The sequence below is a fragment of the Jaculus jaculus genome, chromosome 4 (assembly GCF_020740685.1).
Source record: "Jaculus jaculus isolate mJacJac1 chromosome 4, mJacJac1.mat.Y.cur, whole genome shotgun sequence".
In the NCBI taxonomy this organism is placed as follows: domain Eukaryota; kingdom Metazoa; phylum Chordata; class Mammalia; order Rodentia; family Dipodidae; genus Jaculus; species Jaculus jaculus.
In genome coordinates, this window is record NC_059105.1 from 48911691 (window position 1) to 48929792 (window position 18102).

General features: G+C 42.1%; 1 protein-coding gene across 1 annotated transcript in view; it reads left to right on the forward strand.

Annotated features, from left to right (window-relative positions):
• Stat1 (signal transducer and activator of transcription 1) overlaps nucleotides 1–18102 on the forward strand; it is a 49711-nt gene that overhangs the window by 23275 nt on the left and 8334 nt on the right. The window contains exons 11-24 of the mRNA XM_004660247.2: nucleotides 959–1051; nucleotides 3521–3580; nucleotides 6344–6373; nucleotides 6461–6554; nucleotides 7239–7280; nucleotides 8340–8423; nucleotides 9047–9145; nucleotides 10409–10544; nucleotides 12317–12366; nucleotides 12946–13040; nucleotides 13897–14042; nucleotides 15495–15680; nucleotides 16806–16881; nucleotides 17755–17857. Of these exons, the coding sequence (XP_004660304.1) occupies nucleotides 959–1051; nucleotides 3521–3580; nucleotides 6344–6373; nucleotides 6461–6554; nucleotides 7239–7280; nucleotides 8340–8423; nucleotides 9047–9145; nucleotides 10409–10544; nucleotides 12317–12366; nucleotides 12946–13040; nucleotides 13897–14042; nucleotides 15495–15680; nucleotides 16806–16881; nucleotides 17755–17857 (1294 nt within the window). The remainder of the gene's footprint in view (nucleotides 1–958; nucleotides 1052–3520; nucleotides 3581–6343; nucleotides 6374–6460; nucleotides 6555–7238; nucleotides 7281–8339; nucleotides 8424–9046; nucleotides 9146–10408; nucleotides 10545–12316; nucleotides 12367–12945; nucleotides 13041–13896; nucleotides 14043–15494; nucleotides 15681–16805; nucleotides 16882–17754; nucleotides 17858–18102) is intronic.

Consider the following 18102-nt stretch of genomic DNA (forward strand, 5'->3'; position numbering starts at 1 on the left):
CTCCTTCCCATACTTTGACCTCATCCTACTTGAGGCTCTCAAATCTTGTTTTCTCACCTCTTCTGTAGTAGCCTTCCCAACTACTGCCCCTTCTCAGCCTTTCCACCCAGGCCTTAAGACTCAGGGCTGGGTTTTTGGTCTGGTTCTCCAGCACCTGCTAACCAAGTAAAGTCCTCACCACGACGTTCATGTCCCACTGCCATTGCCCACCAGCCACTCCACACTTACTGTCTACATATCCCCCACTTCAAGGCCAACTTGACTTCTTGCTGGTTCTTAGGCTTCTACTGTAGGGCTGCTCCAATATTCTCCTGGTGCTGTTTCCTCTACTCCACAGCCTTCTTTGTATACTTGCTATCCAGATTGTATCATCTTGAAAATTTGTTTTAAATTAAATTAAACTAAATCCTAATTCTTCCTAGAATCCCTAAGCAGATATTGCCTCCTTTTTAGACTTGAACTGTTAATTTTTTATTTCTCGCCCATCCTGCCTTTTGTGACATGGCTGTATGTGGTCCTGTTGTCTTGGTTAACATTGGATACTTCTGAAAGACAGGGACATACCTTTGTCACGTATGTCCCCCACAGAGGCCCAGCACAGCACCTTGTAACAGTAGGTATTCTAACCATATGTAGTAGATAAATGTCACCAAGTTGGAGAGTAGAGTTCATACTGCAAGAGTTTGTTTGTTTGTTTGTTATACTAATTTGGCATATTAAAAATGTTTTGCAAACATAATTGAATTCAGAGTCTGGCTTTGTTGAGTTTAGGTGAGATTGTGGGGTTTCTTTACTAACTAGCAAACATCATTTTGTTCATCCAACTTGTGAGAATCTCATATTATTTTTCAGATTTCAAGTACTTCCAGTACAATTTTCCAACACTATTTCCTCTTTAGGGAAAATGATTTAGTTTTTACTGCCTTAACCTTGATGGAATCGCTAATCTGTTTTACAGCTCATTTGTGGTGGAAAGACAGCCATGTATGCCGACTCACCCTCAGAGGCCGCTTGTCCTGAAGACAGGGGTACAGTTTACTGTAAAGTTGAGGTAATAAAGATATAGTTGCATAGGCTACCTATACCATCATTTGAACTTTTCATTCCCCCCTCCCTTTTTTCCACTATATAGCCCAAATAGGCCTTAAATTTGTGGTCTTTCTGCCTCAGCCTCCCAAGTACTGGGATAACAGGTGTGTACTACCTTCCCAGCTCTTTAATTTCTTTTTATAAAGTTATATAGGGTACTCTAGAGGGAAACCATTTTCAGTAGGCATTTTAATGCAAGTTCTTACTTAGAATAGTCAGTGGTCTATCTTTGATGTTCAAAATAGAAGTTTAACCAGTGTGCAAGCATATTCACATACACACCCAGTTTTTTCTATTATCAGTATAGGACATGTTCAGAGTATAAAAGAACCCAGAATTGCAGAAATTATATGACAGGCAGTGTATTAGCTACTTTTTTATTGCTAAGACAAAACAGCAAGCCAGAAGCATCTAATGGAAGGAAATGATTTATTTCTGGCCTATAGTTCCAAGAGAAAGTTTCAGCATGGCTGGGAAAGTATGGCAGGAGCCTACAGCCAGGCATCACATCTCACAGGAGCAGGGAGGGAGTAGAGCGAGTGAGGTCACAGATCCAAACACGGAGAGAAACCACCTCCAGCAGCACAAGCAAGCACACTCCAGGAAGCCCAGGCTGGGCTCAAACACTCTGCATACCTTAGACTGGAATTCAGATCCACACCAAGTGAACACTCCCCCACCATATCAGGTGTGTCTATGAATGTAGATTATGAAGTGCACATTTCTCTGGTGAGTTCTTGGCTTTCATCAGAATTTAACATGGTCTATGATCTGGATGTTTGTAGGCCACTACAATAAGCAGCTTGGCCTTTATCCTCCCACAATTTTGTACCCACACACATAAAATATGTATAGTGACTACATGTATACATATATATGTATTACATACACATATACATATATACAAAATATGACCTACAGTGTTTCAGTTTTTAAAGCTAGTCATATATATATATGTATATGTATATGTATATGTATATGTATATGTATATGTATATGTATATGTATATATGTATGTATTTATATATTGCTTTATAACCTGCTTTTTTCTTTGGTGTAATTTTACAAATGTTCCCTGTGAGAGCATGTGGCCTTGGGTTACTCTAGTGAGTGGCTATATCGTTATTGTTCTGGAGCTGAGCACCAAGACCCTGAAGCTGTGGGCTCATCTTTTGCCTAGGTGCTGGCAGGTTCAGGTCCACAGGTGGCCACTTCTCCAGCATCACACACAGTGCCTGGATCCAGAGCTCACAGTTGACAGGAAAGTAGAAATCGAAGCCCATCACCTAGGTGTTACCCTAACCAGAGCTGACCGGAGACCTGAAGTTCCTCCTCGTAGTCTCTAGCTAGCAGAGCAGAGGCACTTGGAGCCAGCCCAGTGCTCCTACCTCCCTCTCTGCATCACCTTGGAATAATCTAGGGTGACCCTGCTTTTTCTACTTATAAGTGATAGTTTCTACTTTCTTGCAGTGGATAGAAAATTATGTTTTTGAGTTGTGGGGATGGATCAGTGATCAAATATGCTTGCTTACAAGTCTGACAACCAGAATTCAGATGCTCAGAAGTCACATAAAGCTGGATATGGTGGCACATGCACTCATAATCCCATGTGTCTGTGTCAAAGGGAGGCAGACGGGCTGGAGAGATGGCTCAGCAGTTAAGTGCTTGCCTGTGAAGCCTAAGGACCCTGGTTCAAGGCTTGATTCCCCAGGACCCACGTTAGCCAGATGCACAAGGGGGTGCATGCGTCTGGGGTTCGTTTGCAGTGGCTGGAGGCCCTGGCATGCCCATTATCTGTCTGTCTCTCTCAAATAAATAAATAATAATAAAATAAAGCAATAAAAAAAAAAAACAAAGGGAGGCAGACTCAGGAACCTCCTAAAGTACATGGGCCACATAGTCTGCATTCACAGTAGCAAAAACAACATGAGGGACCTTGTCTCAAACAAGGTGGCAGGCATTATCCTCAGACCTCCACCCATGTGTGCTATGATACATACACGCCCACACACACTCATGTGCACAGGCAGTAAGCTAGTATCAGTTCTATAAATAGAAACATTTACTACTTTTGTCATATAAATTGGCAAAAAGTAGAAATTTTGACAAAAAAAAACCCAAAAACCCTGTGTTGGCAAGTTATATAAGAATTCTAGCTATATTCACTTTCAGTGGGAATGTAAAATTAGTGCTGTCTTCCATCAGAATTTGATGTTACAATTTTACTCTAGCAATTTTACATTAGGAATTGATTCTACAAATATTTTTTTGAAGAAAAGGCCAAATAGACACACAAATATTTCAATTTTATTGTTATAATACAAACATGGAAGGGGGAAGACCAGTTTATATAAATGCTCATAAGATGGTGAATTAACATAATAAATAAACTTCAGTCAATAACTTTAATGACTTTTATGTTTCTTTCCAGACTGTTGGTGAAATTACAAGAGCTGAATTACAATTTGAAAGTCAAAGTTTCATTTGATAAGTAAGTTATTTTTAATATTCTCTAAGATATTAATTGAAATGTTGGTTTTGCTAACCAGATGTGAACTCCCTCCATTAAGTGAGCAGATTCACCAGATGTTGAAAACAACTTTTTTTTTTAATTGTTTTTGTTTTATCTTTATTTATTTATTTGAGAGCGAGAGTGAGGAAGAGACAGAGAGAGTAAGAGAAAGAGAATGGGCACACCAGGGTTTCCAGACACTGCAAATGAGCTCCAGATGCTTGTGACCGCTTGTGCATCTGGCTAATGTGGGTCCTGGGGAATCGAGCCTCGAACTGGCGTCCTTAGGCTTCACAGGCAAGCACTTAACTGCTAAGCCATCTCTCCAGCCCCGAAAACAACTTTTAACTCTCGAATGATTGGGCCCTAGACTGCCATTGCCTCCAGCGAGCAGAGGTAGACCCACCAGGGCCATTACAAAATACTCCACCAGCATACAGTGATGGCTCGTTTTCTGGGTATGAGCACTTTGGCCCAGTGCTGGTAGCAACTTATTTGTGCATTGTTTAAGACTGAAATGAACAAGGGAATGAGCAGATGAAATTGTGCTCATCAAGTCTCAAACCAGGGGGCTTTGCACTGTACTCCCGCTTAGCATAGCCCCAGACCAGAGACCTTTACTCAAACACAAAGCTAAAGAGCCGGGCTACCTGACTGTGACAAGTTGTAAGGTTGTTTCTGGAGTGAGGGTAGCAACATTTTGGATGCCACTCTACTCTGAGCAATGGGAACCCAGGAATGGGCAGGATTTCTCATTGGGGTCCAAATCGTATTGATAGCCATGTCCTGTTTTGTCCTTAGCCCCTACATGTGGACTAGCACTGACCTAGCCACATTACTTACGTTATAATGAACAAGGTGGGCTTCCACTGCCGGGGTACCCCCCCTTCAGATATATTAAATGTTTTTGTAGGCTTATATTGCATGCTTATTTTGCAAGTTTCAAAACAGTGTATGATAATTCACACCTCCCTCTAGGCTGGTAATTCTTCCCACCCCTTCTGTTAAAAGCACATTTAGACCAGCTGAGATAAAAGGGGTGAGAAGGCGCTTCGCCCTCTCAGTCTTTGTCTCTGGTCGGTTCTGACTCTGGGTTTTCTGTTTACCTTTCACATTGCAGCTTTATATCACAGCATTTTTAAAAAATTACTTCTTTTTGAGCAGAGCAATAGGTCTGTTTTTTTAGAAATTTTTGTTCACAACACATTGACCTTTGCCGGGTGTGGTGGTGCACACCTTTAATCCCAGCACTCGGGAGGCAGAGATAGGAGGATTGCCATGGGTTCAAGGCCACCCTGAGACTACATAGTGAATTCCAGGTCAGCCTGGGCTACAGTGAAATTTACCTCGAAACCCTGCCCCCAAAAATTAACCTTCTAGTTGAGCTAGAAATAACTTGAGATAATGTTTTATAGTCTATATATATGCCATTGACACACATTATTTGGTCAGAACAAGACCATCTTATTTCATTTTGTGTTGACATAACAAAATACTTCTAGGTAGGTACTTTATAAAGAAATGAGTTGGTTTTAGCTCATCTTTGTAGAGGCTGAGAAGTTCAAGGTCTACAGGCAAGAACTGGCAAGGGCCGCAATGAGTAACATCATCTGGCAGGATCAGTAGATTCACAAAAAGAGCAACCAGAGAAAGCCAAACTCACTCTATGACAGCCCCCTCCTGTTGTCGCCAGTCCAACTCCATAAAACCTACAGTGCAAGTACTGTCATCTGGGGGCGGTGTCCTAGTGGCCTAGCCATCTCTGTTTAGGTTCCACCTCAGCTTGCCACTTTGGGCAAGCCTCTGTCAGAACCACAGCATGGCAGAGTCATCACTGAAGTGGAGGCTTACAAAAAGCCTTTCAAGTTTGGACTCCAGACCTTGAGGAACGGGGATCAGCGTGTAGCTCAGTGGTGGAGCACATACCGAGTGCGAGAGGCCCTGGGTTCCACACCAACACTGCCATCAGCCAGTAAATCAGTCAACCAAGAGACAAACATTTTAACATCAAACTTTAAACTTCCCTGTTTTCACAAATAATTGACTATCCTGTATTTTCATGTAGCATTAAAGATAATAGAGAATAAAATAAGGATGAAACAGTGGCTTTAGAAGGTCCTCTGGATTTTGCGTAGCAGAGCTGTGCTGTCTGCCACATCTGTAGTCCCAATAACACTACCTCACACAAAGTGAGTGCTTACTCAGCAGTAGCCTGCTGAGGCTCCTTATTCCCATCAGCTCTGAACTCCTCACCGTGTCCTGGAGGGTCAGTACTGTTAGCATGCTGTACAAAGAGAATTGGCTGCCTGAGATCATTCAGCGGTACTTGGCATAGTTGATACGAGTATTATTTGAGTAGGAAGGGATTGAGTGAATGAGAGGGCAGTAGGACCACAAATGTAGATATATTCATTTTTATTTGATTTTAAGTCTCACTGTGTAGCACAGACTGGCCTGGAACTCTGTAGGGAAGGAAGGCCTTGAGCTCATAATCTACCCGCTTTTGCTTCCTGAGTGCTGGAATTATAGGCATATACCACCATTCCTGGCTTATAGATTACTTTTTCTTTTTCTTTTTTAAGGAAGAAAACATTTATTGAATACATTGTAAGGGGACAATGAGTTGGGCAATAACTAAAATGCCACCTGCAGTCTATAGATTTACTTTCTCTTATTTGTAAACATACTTTTATGTTTCTATTAAAGCTGATTTCAGTTACTCATATGGTATTTCTTTTTCAGAGATGTGAATGAGAGAATTACAGTAAGGGGGTACGTTAAACACTTTGTACATATTTTACTATCTTGTTTGTTTAGTTGCTTGAAGCCTTTTAAGTATTCTGTCCTGCATTTGTATAGATTTCGAAAGTTCAACATTTTGGGCACAAACACAAAAGTGATGAATATGGAGGAGTCCACCAATGGAAGTCTGGCAGCTGAGTTTCGACACCTGGTAGGGAGACCAGTTTTCCCTTTCACTGCTGTCTGTAGCCTGTATTTTGTGACCTTGTTGTTGTCGTTTGAGGTAGGGTCTCACTCTAACCCAAGCTAACCTTGAATTCAATACGTAATCTCAGGGTGGCCTCAAACTCACGGCAATCCTCCTACCTCTGACTCCAAAGTGATGGGATTAAAGACATGTGCCACCATACCCAGCAAAGGCACATTTTTCATTGGCTACCATCTTGTGAATCTGCAGACCCCATAGCTGAGCAAATACACATACCATAGCTTTAGCCCAGCTAGGGAATTGGAGGGTGAGCCGAGCTACTCTTAAAACAGAAAGGATTGAAGTCCATGTGAGGGGATCCTGGAATGCTGGGCTTAGTCTGGGAGATTGTGCTAAGGGACAGAGGAGAAGGTCCCTTCAGCTTGGGGCACACAAGAACTAGTGAGCTCCTTGGGGACATCATTGTGTGGAGAAAGGACAGGACCCCATTCCATGAGATCCTCTACCCTTTGGATCCAAACTGCAGTAAGCCGCTAGGGGAGGAACTTTTCCTCTTGTTCTATATCCTGAAGACATTATCACATCCTTCTCTCTTTTTAGTCTTGACTCGATGGTCTGATTTGTACATGAAGAAATCAACTCTGATGAATAACTTGCCATTTACTAAAATAGTTTCTTATTTTATAGCAACTGAAAGAACAGAAAAATGCTGGCAACAGAACGAATGAGGTAGGAGTCTATGGATTACGAGGCCAGTGTGTTCCATGAGGGAAGGCCAGTGCCTCTCGTGGACTGGGACACATTATGGGGGCTCAGATTTACCAAGGAAGCATTTAGTAATGGTAAAAAATACTTTACTTTTGTGAGTTTTTGATTGACAAATGATTTTGCAAAACTGTCAACCGTGGTGAACCTACATAGACAGCTGTATGGAGAGGATGTGGTGGCTTTCATGCTGTTCCCATTTTCTGGGTGAGGAAACTGTGGCCCAGCGAATTTGCAGTTTCACTAAGAATGCATAGAGAGGAGTTTTACCAGCTGGAAGGAGAGCTAGAAATGGTTGATCTGAAGACTGAGTGCTTTGCCATTGCATCTGCAGTAGCATTGCCGTTCCACAGTTTTCTTTTTACTGCCTGAGCCCTGAGGAGTTATATTTGTGGTACATGAAAAAATGGAAAGACAAAGGACACAGTGCCTAGTTGTTTTTCGATTGGAATGTTTGTTGTCCTTGCACTCCATGACCAGTGGGGGTCACTGGAGCAACGAGTCAAATGCTGGTCTGTGCATGGCTGATCATGTTTTGCACCTTAGCTGTCTAGCAGCCGTACCTCTGTAGTTCTAAGATGTGGTGACATTTGTGGAGGTAATATATGTGAAAGAACTTGGACAGTCATGTTTTGACCCAAACTAAAGTACTTTATGACCTGCCAGACTTAGGTGGGTCAGCTTTTCTAGCAGAAGTTCATGCCTAAATAGATACTTACTGCCCTGCCCTTGTGGACAGACAGATTACAGAGGCCAGGAGGCCATAGGCACAAATAAGCACATTCAAAGTTGCCATTTCCCCAGGGATGTACCTTTCTCTGAATGGATAAACCTTGCCATAATTTCAGACATTGTTGAGAGAATACTGAGAAGCTTCAAATAACTGAGTCTGGGCTGGATGATGGACTTCTGGAGTCTTCTGACTTAGGCCTAACTTCAGGATCTCTGCAGACTGTGTGGGTTTTAGAACTGCAGGATCAGTGAGGGAATTACTGTATTCTTTTTCTTTCTTTCTCTTCTAAGGGTCCTCTCATTGTTACTGAAGAGCTGCACTCACTTAGTTTTGAAACCCAGTTATGCCAGCCAGGCTTAGTAATTGACCTTGAGGTAAGACTTTTTCTTTTCATAAGGTGGAAGGCAACTTATTTCATTTCTGGTTATTATGTGGACTTCTGTTTTTCAATTTTTATTTTAGGAATATTTACCTAATTGCTAAAATAATGATCTGTTCTAGGTAATGCTGTCTTCACATTAATTTAATGATCCAGCAAGCTAGAGAATTGAATTATCCTCCACATTCTGTAATTAATGTCAGAGATAAGACAGCATCTGTCACACTTCTTTTACATTGGGCATTAGGGCTTTTTTCTTTACTCAAAGATGTATCTGGAAAGAAAAAAATGCTAGCTGGTTGTGGTGGTGCATGCCTTTAAACCCAGCACTTGTGAGGCAGAAGTAGGAGGATCGCCATGAGTTCAAGGCCACCCTGAGACTACATAGTGAATTCCAGGTTAGCCTGAGCTACAGTGAGACCCTACCTCAAAAAAACGAAAAAAAAAAAAAAAAACCAAAACGCTGAGAGCAAAAGAATACAACCTTACATTTTTAATTTTGAAGTATAAAATATGCAAAATTACAAATATTGCCTCATTCATTTCTAAGAATGTACAGTTTTCTGATGGTGATAGATCTGTGATTGAAATGATTTCAAGGTGTTTGTCAACTTTCAGACGACCTCTCTGCCCATCGTGGTGATCTCCAACGTCAGCCAGCTTCCCAGTGGTTGGGCCTCCATCCTGTGGTACAACATGCTGGTGGAGGAACCCAGGGTATGGAAAATACATTTGATTTCCTAATAGGGGTTAACCCCACTTATAGATGTTCCTGATGACCAGCTGGTGAGGAAGAAGTGACAAACTCATGGCATTTCTAAGGGCTTGGGGTAATTAGAAATAAAGCGTCCATGCTAGAAATGAGAACAGTGATTTTCCTTCCATGCATATGAACTTAGGCAGTTGATTTTTTGCATTTTTACTGTAGAGGAGGTCTTTTATTATGATTTTTTTAAATCATGTATGCATCTGTTAAATTTACATATAGCATTCTTAGAATGGATACACTGTTGGTTTGTCACCTTGATTCTCATTATTTAAGACACTCAGGATTTTTAATGTCATTAGGAACACTTCTTAAGCAAATACATAATCACTATTTCTAGGGAAATTACAGGGTTAGGTTCATTTGAGCCTCTCATCACCACATTTTTGTCTACCTACCTATACAGATTACATATGTTTCTGTTTAAAGGCATCTCATCTCATCTCTTGTATTTGCTACCACTGAAATTATAGAAAAGCACTGTAGGGCTGGAGAGATGGCTCAGCGGTTAAGGCAGTTGCCCGCAAAGCTGAATAACCGGGGTCCGATTACCCAGTACCCACATAAAGCCAGATGCACAAAGTGGCACATGCATCAGGAGTTGATTTGCAGTAGCATGAAGCCCTGGTGTGCCTATTCTCTCTCTCTCTCTGTCTCTTTCTCTCCTTGCAAATAAACAAATACAATATTTACATTTTTTAAAAAAAGAAAACGCACTGTAACTCAGGCCTGAATGAAGCTTGTGTCACCGTGTTCTCCACAATGCCCTCCCTAGCTGTCTTGTGCTTAGCAACCTCACACTGCACTCAGCACTACACTGGAGCACCGCTTTAAACAATGAAGTGACAAAAGCTTGAAAACAATGGCATGCACACGTGTACAACGGACACTTGTTTGCAGTAGGTGAGCTGAAACAAAAAGCCAGAAGGTTGTTTTGTTCCATCTACTTGAGAACATAAATGTGTGCCACTCTGAGTGGGCATGTCTCCGAATGACTGCAGAACTGCCATGAGGATTGATTGATTAATGGAATTACAAGTAAACTTTAGTGAGATTCTCAGGTATGAATGTAATACTGAAAATTTTGATCCTGATGTGAAAACATCTGTGTGTCATAAACAGGAACCAAACTTTGGACTGGCCCATGCTGTGGTGCCTTTCTTGTGACTTATGTCTCTTCTGTAACCCTTGGCTTTTGGGTGATTTATTTCTAGAATCTGTCCTTCTTCCTGAACCCACCATGCGCAAAATGGTCTCAGCTTTCAGAGGTGCTGAGCTGGCAATTTTCATCTGTCACCAAGAGAGGTCTCAACGCAGACCAGCTGAACATGTTGGGAGAGAAACTGCTTGGTAAGCACATACTAACTTTTTTTTTTTTTTTTTTTTTTGGTGTTTTGAGGTAGGGTCTCACTCTAGCCCAGGCTGACCTGGAATTCACTATGTAGTCTCAGGGTGGCCTTGAACTCTCGGCGATCCTCCTACCTCTGCCTCCCAAGTGCTGGGATTAAAGGCGTGCGCCACCAAGCCATACTAACTTTTTGAGTGTGTAAAAATTGAAAATCATTCAAATATCAACTTTTATCTTTCATACCTCTTTATTCTCTACTTTGCCAAAGTAGAAAGTGTTAAAATCTGTTGGCTTTTTAAGCTGCAGTTTACTTTAGCTAAGTGAAATTCATACCTTCCCTTTGAAAAAAAATTAGACCTGGTAAAAGAGAATAAATGTTATTCTTATTGTCTGATACTAACATTCCTGAGAAGCCATGCTAAAGGAAAGTTTTTGGACTATTAAAATATTACTTGTGTCTAAAATAAATTGTTGATGGGAATGGCAAGGTTTTATAATCCTCAGTGAGATAACAAGAAAGTCCCTTACATGGTAAGAGTAAGGTTTTATACTTAAAAACCTAAGACTTCTGTGTCAGCTGGGCCCAGGTCACAGGAGACACATCCACAAGAGAGAAGGCTCTTGTGGCCAGCACTGTTGTCTGACCAGTGTAGGCCCTGGGGGACAATTCCCTGTCAGTGCTCATGTGGGTTTAATAGTCTTCACACTAACTAAAGACTCATTAGTCACCACCAGAGCTTTCAGTGACTAGCAGTATCTGAACCATGATTTGCAAAACTCTAGGATGGCGGGCCTACATTTGCTTTTGGGGTGTCAGGACTGTATCTGCTGCACACACTGGTGTGCCCCTCCTAACCAGATGGCCTCTGTTAGCTGTGCAAGTTAATAAAAAGTATAAGATCATCTTGTTCCATTTCCATACTGTATTCTTCCTGCCATGGCTTTTTTATCAAAGAGATAGTGTACTTGACACAGCTTATATCATGTGCTGCTTGAATTGTGTAGCTAATGCTATCTGCCTCTCCTTTCATCAAGATTATGACTTGTATCAGAGATTCTTTCCTCTTTGTGAGTGGCGGAGGTAGATAGGTCATTCATGTCTAAAGTAAGCTTATATAGCCAAGTGTCAGTTAAATGATCATCTAGGGGCTATCTTGGTCTTACTTTGTGCTTCAAATAAGATTCTAACCATTATGTCCAACTGCTTCCTCACCTTGAATAGTCTGACCTGTGGGAGAGGAGATTCCACTGAGGCAGTTAGGGGGAACAGTAGGAAATGATACTGGATGAGGAAGAACAGCCTTGCAGAGAGAGACTGGCTTAATTCCAAAGTCGAAGTCACTTTGGAAAGAAGCTAATGCAGAAAAGGGTTTGAGTGCTCTATCCTGACAAAGAGGCCACGAGAAGGAGCAGATAGATAGTGAGCTTCGTGATGCTTGGCTTTACTTAGATCTTCCATAACCAGTAATCTGCACATTCCCATGTGCCATTAACGTCACACCAACAGACAGCCTGGTGTAATCCTAGTACTCTGAGGTGGAGCAGAAGGATCATTGTGAGTTTGAGTCCAGGACCAGCTATATAAGTGGACCCTATCATAAAGGAATAACTTAAAACCATCATACACATTTTAGACTACTTTGTGTCCTTTTACAGCATATATAATAATTTCTCAACTAATTTAGAATCAATATACCTGAGAGTCTTCCTTTAGTCTAACCATGGATTTATAATCAAGTTCTATTTTCCAAAAAGATAATTTTTGTTTGCTTAGGTCCTAATGTTGGCCCTGATGGTCTTATTCCATGGACAAGGTTCTGTAAGGTGGGTACTGCCTGGGTTTTACATCCCCTCAGTTCTTTCCTGTCTGGGAAGGCTATGGTATTTCTAGCTGTGGTAATTGACTGTTTGCTGATTTTGGCATGTTTATCAGCCCTCGGGGCCCTTAGGGCAAGTTGTTTACTTTCCGTCAGTGCAGAAGTCTGACAGGAAGCACCTGCCTGAGTGATAACATTCTTTCATATCCGAATGGAGTCTTCAGTACCTTCCTACTAGTCTCTTGATCAGCAGTGTTTTGGCCACAGCCATGTGAAATATGTACATGGCCTGACTACTGCTGAGATTTGAGATCCTGCTGGGGTCCCCAGACACTCCTGGGCTTTACCAGAACGAGGGCAAGGGCAGGTTTTGTTTCCCTGAGTCACCCCTGCCGCTGGGCCTGTGTGGAGAGGAGCCAGCCATGCACAGGGAAGGGCAGAGCTGCAGGTCTGAATGCCAGCGAGGGGAAGCGTCCCTTGCTGCTCCTTGCTTCAGCTGGAGCCTCTCTGCAAGTTCAAGTCCTTGGTGGGAAGTGTAAGTCACTGCTTTGAATCTGTTATTAATTACGTATTTGTATACTTTCAGGAGAATATTAATGATAAGAATTTTCCCTTCTGGCCTTGGATTGACACTATCCTGGAACTTATTAAAAAGCACTTGCTCTGTCTCTGGAATGATGGGTAAGGACAACTGATAGATGCATTTTTGAAACACTTTTAGCATGTGCTTTCTTGCTGTAAGATAGACTCTAAGATGGGTTTCACTACTGATGGGGTCCATGTCCCTTGCAGAGATGCATGCCTACATGTTTTCAAGGCTTTATTGGGGGAACCTCATATGATTAAACGTTCTTAGTCCTTGTGTATATTGAAAGTCTAAGTTAAAACAAAAACTCTGAGAGCCTCATTCAATGAAAATTCCAAGCATCTACTTATTTTATTGCCTTGGTAAAAAAAAAAAAAAAAAAAAAAACTTTTCAAATTGGCAAATTGTTTCTTTTCATTTATGCTGCTGGGATCAGCTGGCATCTGAATAATAAGAGTGCTGGAATATGGACTATGTCTGAGTCTTCCTCCCCAGTATGAGAGATGCATAGATACCCATGTCTTCGTGTGTTTATAATCATCAAATGACAGAGTTCATTGATGCATCTCACATTGCTGAGTGTCTGTGGAATACTAATGATACCATGTTCACATTCCTTTTCTTTCTCACTTGAATGTATAATTGACATGCTTCCTTAAGTATCAATTGAACATACATGGTAGGGTCTCATTCTAGCCCAGGCTGACCTGGAATTCACTATGTAGTATCAGGGTGGCCCCGAACTCACAGCCATCCTACCTCTACCTCCCGAGGGCTGGAATTAAAGGTGTACACCACCACACCCAGTGAATTGAATACATTTTAAAAGTCTGTATATTTTGCCATATGTTCACATCATATTGCAGCCATTTTCTGAGTGTGTAAGTTACCCTAGAAATGGGAATTGTGATTGAAATACAGAGTATCTTCATTGAGCTCCTCAATGTCCAGGTGTATCATGGGCTTCATCAGCAAAGAGCGAGAACGTGCTCTGCTCAAGGACCAGCAGCCTGGGACATTCCTGCTTCGGTTCAGCGAGAGCTCCCGGGAAGGGGCCATCACATTCACGTGGGTGGAACGCTCCCAAAGTGGAGGGGGTGAGTGGTGAACACGCACGCATGCTTCCATTACTGCCAACGATTCCATGCAAGAAAAGAGCTTTGGGGATCTTATCCAACTGAGCCCCCCAGATGCAATTTATTAAGCCATGGTGAATATTGGTGATTCACTACCTGGTGCATATTGTGGAAATGATGGTTTTTAAAGCACAAGGTCAAGTTCTTTCCTTTCTCTCATATTTGTTATCTGCAGATCAAGGATGTGAGTCAGTGTAATCTGTATCCAGTTCTTGGAAGGGTCATGTTTCCCACAGAGTGGGTCCACACTCACTCATGTCAGAATAAAATGCCCAGATGAGGACAGGCTCCATGGGAAGACTTCCCCTAGATTTTCTCCACACACTGTGAGTGGGGGCTGTTGGAATGAGCCATAGCCTCCATCTACCTCCCAGCAGAACAGCCACATATTCAGCTCCATCGTGTGTGGAATTTCTCTCTGACCAAACGACTGAAGCTCTCAAGAACCCTGGTGCTATGAAGCCTGATTCTGGCGATGCAACTGGTGGCCCAGATGAGCACACAGGGCAGACAAGCAAGCTCATTCCACTTCACACTTGCTTGTATGTCACTCAGAGGCCTCGAGGGAAAGCTCATGTGCCCCATGGTTTTTATAGTTTCATCATATAGATTCAGAAGTGGGACACTTTCTTGTTCTATGTTTTTTTCTTCTGATGACAGGGTAGTGGGGCTGGACTCAGAGCCTGGTGTAGGCGGGAGATTCTGGAGCCTGCCTCGTGTCTCTTTGCCCTGATAGTTCATTTTCTGGACCAGTTGAGAAATGGAGCTAACAAACCAAAGAGGAAGAAAATGCTTGGCAAGCAGGGAGTGTAAGCAGGATGCAGCATAGTCAGAATTCTGAGGAGTGCCTTAGGTCACTGGAAGATGCATATGCAGATGTGGGATTTTGGCTCCGGGTTAGGACTAGGCATAAAAACCAGAGTGAATTGAACCAGGCTTATTATACGACCAATCAGAGGGAGAAAGTAGCATATAGTGTCTGTTTTTGTTCCACAAGTTGTTTTCTGTGGATACTCATTTGTTTGAATAAAAAATGTTTTTCAGTATGAAAAGAAAAGAAAAGGAAACATATTTTGTAGCTTAAGCTAAGGTGACTCAGTTGGTAATTATTAATCTGCCCATAGGCATGTGTTTTGTTAAAGATGCAGGCTTTTAAGGATGTTGAACAAAACTCTTTAAGCTAGATTTATAAATCTGAGCAAATCTGACAAAAACATTCTTATCAATAATAAAAATTGCCTTTGTTTTTCCTCACTCAGAGACAGGATTATAATTAATTTAGAAGCAGAGATGTCTGCTATGTAGTTGCTAGATGGTAGGCAGTTTCCAGTAGGCTCTCTGTCTGCAGTGTTTTATTGTTATCTTGTACTCTTGGGATATTCTGTTGATGTTCCCAAGTTTTTGTTGTTTTAGAACCTGACTTCCATGCAGTGGAACCCTATACGAAGAAAGAACTTTCTGCTGTTACGTTCCCTGATATTATTCGCAATTACAAAGTTATGGCTGCTGAGAATATTCCTGAGAATCCCCTGAAATACCTATATCCCAATATTGATAAAGACCACGCCTTTGGAAAGTATTATTCCAGGCCAAAGGAAGGTAAGTGTCCCTGCCCCACTGAGAAAGAATGGCAAAGTCCTCCCTGGCGGGGTGTTCCTGTTCTCAGACAAGGTTTGGAAACTTATAGTGTTACCAACCCTCTACTCTCCTATATTGATAAAGAAGGCCTTCAAAAAAGGTAGTATAGGGCTGGAGGGACAGCTTAGCGGTTAAGGTGTTTGTCTGCAAAGGCAAAGGACCCAGGTTCGATTCCCCAGGACCCACGTCAGCACAAGGGGGTGCATGTATTGAGTTTGTTCACAGTGGCTGGAGGCCCTGGTGCGCCCATTCAGTCTCTTTCTTTTCCTCTTTCAAATAAATAAATAAATAAATAAATAAATAAAATAAAATAAACTATTTTTTAAAAGGTGGTATAAACTCAGCATAGTTGGAATGAATTGCCTTGTTTGTTCTAATGTAGCCAGTAAGAAATGAATGTGTAATTTCTTATCTTAGGTGTGTTAGAAAAGTCCATTTCTAGTCTTGTATAATACCTTTTGCACATAACAGAGACAAAGGGTAGGATCTGTGGCTGACTGATTTTTTCCAGCATGCTTGACTAAAATGGAGTGAGTGAAGGTCCCAGAGAAGTGCTGTGGTCCATCCAGGTGTGCTGTCTACTTGTTAGATCCTGCTGGTGTTATGATGATCCCGAGCAGGAGGCCTGGTCTCAGGAGGCAAGTTGGCTTCTCAGTTGTCCCTGGCCTGCATTTGGGAAAGTTCAAGTTCAGCCTGTCCAGCTTTGGAACATCCAGCAAGGCTAGCTGCTTTCCAGAATCAGAAGACTCAGCCTTGGGGTCATCACTTTGCAGATGCCCTCAGCCTGCTTTGACAGCTGAATGCCTGTGATCAGCTAAACCAGACACCGCTCTGCATATGTGGGCTCTGCCTCCTTGTGGGATTTCAAGCCTTGGGAAGAAAAAGGTCCTGGCTAGACTCCAGACTTTTTTCTAGTTGCTTTTGCGTTCCCACCAGAAGGTCAGGTGACTCAGAGAGGCCACAACCCCTCAGAATTTCAGTATGTTAAGCTATCAAGTAAAAAGTTTTGACCCCCTCAACATGTGACTCTTTTAATTCTTGTAAAGTTTATACTAATAAAGGGGTATTCAATGTGCTTGCTTCCAGCACCAGAACCAATGGAACTTGATGACCCTAAACGCACTGGATACATCAAGACTGAGTTGATTTCTGTGTCTGAAGTGTAAGTGAGCACCGAAGAGTGGCATGTTCAGAACCTCAAGCCAGCCTCACTCCTGACTAGAGCCTGTTGATTGTATTTGCTTGCATTTTGCTTTTCTGTTGTAATTGCTATTATCCCGCAATCAGACTTGTTGGAAAGATCCTACTAGAGGTCCTGGTATCAGTACCTACCAGCATTTTACTGAAAGAAACCAAAAAGCCAAACAATAAAAAAAAATTATGTAAGGTATACACATTCTCACCAAACTGATAACTTTGAAAATAAAATAAACAAAACTTCATGAGTGGGAAAGTAGTTCTTTTCAATCTAGAAAAGGCCAAAGTAACCATTGAGATACATCTCCACTTGCTTTTATTTTGTTGTTTCATTTCATAAAAGGTAGGACGTTTTGGAAAGTCATTGTCAGTCATTTGGCCTGCAGCACTGTCTTGGGGTGAATGGGTGTAGCCTTTATGTAAAACACTCTGCCATGGCTTTGTCTGCATACAAACCTAAAGGGAGGGATGAGGGATTCCCCAGATTTTGGCTGGCGTTTCTTCTGTCCAGGGTAAGCCGTGAGTCTGTCATCAGAGGGCGACACAGCACATGCTCACACTGAGACGTCACCAGGCAGCAGTGTGTAGGGACCAGTCTGGCTATAGCTCACCCGTCTCTACTTGAGTCCAGTACATTTCAAGGGGCCGGGCTGGGGACAGAAATCTTCTATGATCTGTACTTTTTCAGGTGTGTTTTGTAAAGCATTCTTTTTTTTTTTTTTTTCTGAAATAAAAATACGAAGTGATCATACCCTTATAGGTAGAAGGTAGAATTCCTGAGTTTGTATTGCTGTCTTCCTGACTTAAGGGCTAACATTTCCTTTACTTTCCACTTTAGTCACCCATCCAGACTGCAGACTACAGACAACCTGCTCCCCATGTCTCTGGAGGAGTTTAATGAGGTCTCCAGGATCATGGGCCCTGTAGAACTTGACAGTATGGTGAGTACCGTAGTGGGTGTGCTCCTACCCTGCGGGGTGCAGGCTGGGCCCCTGAGGCAGGCCGGCGCTGAAGCCGATCTGTCTATGAGAAGAGCCTGTGGCAAGCCAAGGAAAGGGCATGTTTTAGATGAGTCTACTGTGTTTTAACAAGTTGCTTCAGCTGCAAGATTTTTATTCCTAGCATTTAACATCCTCCAAAAAAGGTGACATTTCAAATATGTATATTCCTCTTCTCCTTTGAAATA